General features: G+C 42.9%; 1 protein-coding gene across 1 annotated transcript in view; it reads right to left on the bottom strand.

The window, feature by feature from the left end:
* LOC135196548 (zinc finger protein 830-like) overlaps positions 1 to 3,051 on the bottom strand; it is a 141,079-nt gene extending 138,028 nt beyond the window's left edge. Inside the window, exon 1 of the mRNA XM_064223396.1 lies at positions 2,829 to 3,051. Coding sequence (XP_064079466.1) covers positions 2,829 to 2,929 — 101 coding nt within the window. The 5' untranslated portion in view covers positions 2,930 to 3,051. The remainder of the gene's footprint in view (positions 1 to 2,828) is intronic.
* Positions 3,052 to 6,595: the final 3,544 nt, after the last annotated feature.

The following is a 6,595-nucleotide window of genomic DNA, read 5'->3' as shown; positions in this document are numbered from 1 at the left end:
GGCCGGCCTAAGTCTCTTCCTGCCCTCGTACAGCACCCACTGCGCCTCGGACCAATTCATACAAACCACACATGGTTCGTTGCGGGAGCATTCTCGCCCCCTACAACGAGAACAAACCTCGTGGGGGTCCACCTCAACAATGACCTGAACCCTCCACATTTACGCCCTCCAGCCGGGACACACTCTACGGGCGACTGGAGGGCGCGGTGATATTTCCATTTCTTCCAATTCACTCATTGCAAGATTAATAGAATTGAGAAAAAGTACTTACAATCACTCCTGATATACAGAAAGAGAAAACAAATACTCAAGGTTGAAGCAAACGACAAAGCGGGCAGAGCGATGGCGAACACGTCCTTCCCACACACGGCCGAAAGCAAAAGTGGTTTGTTTACCTCCCAGTCGCGCGGCGCGCGACGATCGGACAAGCAGTTAACTACCGTTCTCCCCTTGTTCGAAGCTTACGACCGTTCCAGCTGCCGCTAGCTACTTCCTATTGTTAAAGGACCGAGGGTTTGTATTACGTATCGGAACAAATATTTATTTAATTCATGTCTATTATCCCTTTTTTGCAACCAAATTACCCCGAAAAATTACAGATATTTCTAAAGTAGATACAATCAAATGTTTCTAACGTTTTTGTACATCTGGCTGCCGAAAACCATAGAAGAACAACTACTTTTAAGTGAATTATATAATTTTTTTTTTTGCTTTTTTGTTTTTGCTAGCACTTTTCATTGATTTCAGTCTATATTAGTACTATTTTGATATTCTTTAATAACCGTATGCCAGAAATAAATGTAACCTTTAATGTTTGCATGCTAAGAATGGCAAAATCATCGTTGCCACATTAATGGAGTTTCACACATACGCTGATGCATTATATATCATAAACTGTTTCCATGAATTCTAGTTGTCATAGTAATGCAATAATGATAAAATTGCTTTAATATTTATTTATATATACTTCCAATACATAGCCTAATTTCACCAATTTCAACGTTTTGTGTGTAGTCTTATACCCAGTTTGGAGGGTCAACACATACTGAATGGCAACAGAGAGAGAGAGAGAGAGTGAAAGGAAGGCGAAGGAACGAAGGATAGGGGTGGCGGTGGAGGGGGGGAGGGTAGGTGGAGCTTTATACATGTGTTCGTATCCATTTCTGCATAATGGAGTTTTTGTCTCTTGGTACAAGGACAAGTGTCGTTATTCTTTACGATTAGAGATTCTCGATACCCTTATGAATTCCGGCACTGGGTGTAATGCACTATGTATAGCAAAATCTCGTTCTGATACGAGTGTTCGTTACAGAAATAGGTATTGCCCAAAAATGTGCTTGCACTGTCTCTGAAACCCATAGTAAGTATGCTGCTTAGTTGTCAATCAAGTTTTTTGTAATCAAGTATTTTTTACAAGCTAGCTATTAAATAAATTTGTATTTTTCTCAATCAAAACATATGCCCCTCAATGCTAACTTTCCTCTTTTAACAACTTTCTGTCATTGCAAATTCAGCCCCATAATTTCTTATGGTGCGAAAACAGAGGCGCAGGGACCGAAAACGATTGCGTCACACTACGGCAATAATCCGGCAGTAAAACATCTTCATATATCCAAAAAGTAAATATAGCCTATATGCGCATTACGATTATACCAATTACATGAAAAGCTGATAATCTGCATGAATAACTGGTAAACTGTTCTGGAAGAAAGTTGAGTAAAGCAATTATTTACAATAGGTACAAAAGTCAAGATGTCGTGAAGTCATAATACAGGACTTAAAAGAACGTTCTAATTCCAAAAAATAATTACTTAAATTCGAGTCAGAATCGAGTTACTTTTTCAATAACGAATATTTTCAAATTAATCATCATAAATATGTAAAATATTGATGTTTTACTAGGGTAAAAAACCGCATGGTACAGGGGTGGACCATGTACGATCAACGTGAACAAACCCCAAAAAAGTACATTATAATGCGTCCTGACATTGGAGATGGGCATCAGTCACGACTTCTTGTTGGTGAGAAACGGAGCTAAAGACCTCTACTTCAGTGTCAGGGCGCGTTATAATGTACTTTTCTTGGGGTTGTACACATTGATTGTACATGGTCCACCCCTGAACCATGCGGTTTTTTACCCTATTTATTTAAAAAATTATCGAAGTGCACTCTTCGTCGTCGTCTTCTACAAAACAGTTGCTTACTCGGTGAGGAAAAGTTTTCAGATTGTTGTGATGAAAGTGCCCCAGCGTCTGTGGGCACAAATGGTGTGCGGATTTATCACAGGAAATGGTTAGTTTATTGACACAAGCGACTCCGTAAACATCGAGATGGCGTCAATCTTCTAAATACTTCGAGTTGTAAGTAAAAATGTTGAACGTGTTTTGGTGAGATTTGCAGTACGTTTGACACCGTTTTCACTACCCTCTGTTTAAATCTTAAAATTTGGCCTTAATTTCTAACTTTGGAAAAAATACTTATTTCGAAAGGAGAGTAGAGGTCTTTAGCTCCGTTTCTCACCAACAACAAGTCGCGACTGATGCCCATCTCCGATGTCAGGACGCGTTATAATGTACTTTTTTTGGGATTGTCCAAGCTGATTGTACATGGTCCACTCTGTACCCTGCCGTTTTTTTACCCTAGGCTAGGTAGGCTACTACGGTCTTAAACCAAGCTACTAGACCTTGACAACTCCAATGTTTGCTAAAGAAATCAAAGCACTATGTTATTCTTTCTACTGATGGCTGGCCTAACCTTGCCTCTCGGCAAGCTGACCCACCAAGTACTGTACCTTAAGCTAGATGGCCAAACCCCAAATAAAAGGATACTTTGCATATGGTGAATCGATTTGCTTCGTAATGGCTTTGTTTTTCATTTGCTCTTGCATCAACTTCTTGATGTCCTGCGGCCGACCCTTATTCAAACTCATCCTGACAGACTTTCCAATACCTGTGGTTTATCACCAAAGAAATCTCACCACTTGTCAAAATCCAAACAACTCGACTGTGCGAATGTTTTGTCTTTACTTCTGGATATCAGCTCTGACAACGCCTCTTAGATAGTCAACAGCAGGTCAGATAAGAGTAATGTCTCGCAGTAAATCCATCGTGTCCGCACATAAGATAACAAAGCGTGATCCGACATCCAGCTAGTCTGGACGCGTGCAAGATTTTCCCATCGCGCATAAGTAATAAACATTATATTCCTAATTTAACGTGAAGTGGTCTTGGTAGTTAATACTCATACTTAGTACTACTCATACTAACAACTTTGATTGTCAACAACTGAACAAATAAAAGTAATGTCTCTCAGTAAATCCATCGTGTCCGCACATAAGATAACAGGGCGTGATCCGACTTCCAGCTACTATGGACGCGAGCAAGGTTTTACCTTCACGCATAAGTAGCAAACATTATATTCCTAACTTACCGTGAAGTGGTCTTGGTAATTGATACTCATACTTAGTACTACTGTAAAGACCTTCTTCACCCACTAATCACGATCTTGTATCTCATCTAGCTAAGCAGCAAGAATCACATGTATATATTTGTATGTAGAATTTCCTGGCCTTTCCGCCGATATATAATTCATGTTCATTATGTCTTTTGCTATTGTAATTTTATTAACTGCTAAGAAAAACAAAATTCTCATCTGTCTGTTTGTGGGTCACTGGACTCAGAGTGGGCACTCCGTTTCCGTCTGCACACTGCTATGTATACCGCATGCCCAGGTAATGAATAAACTACGGGCTCCATTAGAATGGTTGCTCCTATTATCTTGTTGTTTTATTGGTGAAGATTCCACCATCTGACATTTGTATCAACAGCTGCCCTTGTATAAAATTCTGGATGTGTTCCAACTCATGGCGTGGTTCGTGTTATTTATATGATGGAAAATTGCCGAACTTTGTTGTCCATATCTAACTGATCATTTATGCTGAGTTAATTTTTCTGAGAGAGATTTTCCAGTAAAACCATAGTATGACTTACCACAGTCCCTACAGGGGATCTCATAAACCCCTATATCCTTGGAAACTGGTTTCTGCTGAATTTTAAGGATTTTGCCAGTGTATTTGGATAAATAGAGATGAAAGGGTTGGAGGGGCCTAAGATTTGTGTGATCTCTCATAAATTATATGGTCGATGTGAATCGTAAATGGCAGGGCCAAAACCGTTTGAACACGCCAGAACGTACTTGCAGGAGGTACGCTGTAATTAGTCCATCAGTGGCATGTGTGGTTTTCCAAGAAAGGAGCTTTCAGAAGCCTAAACTTTGTCACTGTATGGTTCTGTTAAAGGCTTCTGAAGGTAAGTGCAGCTGAAATGAGTCCGTTAATGGCAAAACCAAAACCGCTTTTTACCCTCACTCCAGTTGTGAGGTCGCTATGAGACAGAACTGAGTATTACTAATTTATTACCTGGTCACACAATATACATAGCAGTGTGCAGACGGAAACGGAGGTGCCCTGGCACCCCGAGTTTCGTGACCCGCACATAGACACAGGAGAATTTTGTGTTTCTTAGCAGTTAATAGAATTACAATAGCAAAAGACATAATGGACATACATTGATAAATTACATATTGGTGGAAATGCCAGGATATTCTACATACAAATATATACATGTGATTCTTGCTGCTTAGCTAGATGAGATACAAGGTCGTGATTTGTGGGTAAAGAAGGTCTTTACAAGTACTCCACCCATTCCCCCCCCCCCCCAGACAATTATTAATGATTAATAATGAATAAGTGGAAGATCGTACAATTAATCACAATATCTTGTTCCTCAGAAGCAGTACCGAGTTCTTGATATTTGTGGTTGTGGGCGGTCTCGACTGTTGAGCTATCCAGAAGGCCTGCTGGAATGTCATCCTTCATCCGGACCCTGGGCCGACCTCGACCTTTGTCTTTGGGATGTTTGATTTCTTTGCTTGAGGTCTTGTTTTGTGGAGGAATTCTGGGACGTCTACCAGTCTCCTCCCAGGTTTCATTATCCATCAGGAAGGCTGGCTGTAATCTGTCGATGGATGCCCAGTTTTCCTTCCTGTGGATGTCAAAGAGGTAGGCCTTTGAGTTTCTTGTGATGGCACAGTATGGGCCTCTGTCTATGCTTTGGACAGGGGTTGGCAGTGGGTGTCGTCCCACAGGAAGATGTGTGTGCAGGTTCCTAGGCTTTCTGGGCTGTAGTTATGTGCCCTGTCCATGACCATCTTCTGGCAGGGCGCGAACTCCTTTGCTATTTCCCTTAGTCTTTTAAGGGGAGTATCTCAGTCGTCTGGTTCCGTAGGGAAGAATTTGGACTGTACTGCCAGTGCTTCTCCGTTGACTTTTTCTGCAGGAGATTCTTCACTGTTTGCTTTTGGTGCTGTTTGAAGTCCTAGCAGGACCCAGGGCAGCTGCACCTTCCAGTTTTCGTTGGTACACCTGTCATCAGTGCCGCTTTTAGCAAACGGTGGTCCCTTTCCACCATTCCATTGGCCGTGGGGTTGTGTGCCGTTGTGCTGTGGAGTGTTTTCCCCATCAGGCGTGCTAGGGAGACCCAGAGTTCTGACAGGAATGCCAAGCCCCTGTCCGTAGTTATGCCATCCACACTGAAATGGCTTATCCAACTTGATAGTAGGGTTTCTGCACAGGCGCTTGTCAATGCTTCTGGCATTGGGGTTGCTTCTGGCCATCTCATAGATTGGTCTATGACTGTTAGGAGGTATCTGGTGGCCCCTGATTGTGGCAGAGGTCCTACGACGTCCATGTGAATGTGCCCAAACCATTTTCGTGGTTGAGGGAAGTCTCCAATGCCTGATTCCATGTGCTGGGTGATCTTGCTTGCTTGGCATGGTATGCAGTTCTTTGCCCATCTCCACACATCCTTTTTTTTCCTATGCCACACGAACTTCTCGATCATCAGACGTGTTGTTGTATGTCCCAATGGATGGGAGAGGCCGTGGATGATGTCAAATACCTGCTTCCTTCATGATGTGGGTATCAGGGGGCGGGGGTGGCCTGTGCTGGTGTTGCAGAGAAGTGTCAATCCCTACTCTCCTACTGGCACATCCTTCCACTTCAGTGCAGTGAGTGCCATGTGATAAGCTGGCATTTCAGGGTCTGAAGCTTGCTCCTTTGCCAGGTCCTCTAGTCAGTGCCCAGGTGGACTGAATTTATTTCAATCCTTAACAGGGCGTCATCTACCGGATTCTTCTTTCCGGGATCTAGCTGAAGGTGCACCTGAATTCGAATATACTAACGGTCAAGTGCAGTTGCTGTCTTGCCGACCACATATCTCCTGCCTTCGTGAAAGCATGTACCAAAGGCCTGTGGTCCATCAGGATGGTGAAGGGGCTGCTGTGCTGAAACGCCTTCAGGAGAACGGATTGATCATCAGATTCAACAAGTGTTCCTTTGGTGTAGAGAATGTGGACTTCCTGGGACACGAGGTCTCCCCAACGGGCATCCGCCCCATGGCCTCCAAGGTACATGCATTAAACAACTTTCCAACACCGAAGGCGATCAAGTCCCTGCAGGAGTTCCTCGGCATGGTCAACTACTACCGATGATTCGTGCTGGACAAAATCATAATCCCTCACTTGGATAACTCACAAG

The sequence above is a fragment of the Macrobrachium nipponense genome, chromosome 18, assembly GCF_015104395.2.
Source record: "Macrobrachium nipponense isolate FS-2020 chromosome 18, ASM1510439v2, whole genome shotgun sequence".
NCBI classification, from domain to species: Eukaryota; Metazoa; Arthropoda; class Malacostraca; order Decapoda; family Palaemonidae; genus Macrobrachium; species Macrobrachium nipponense.
This window is presented reverse-complemented; position numbering and strand designations above follow the sequence as displayed.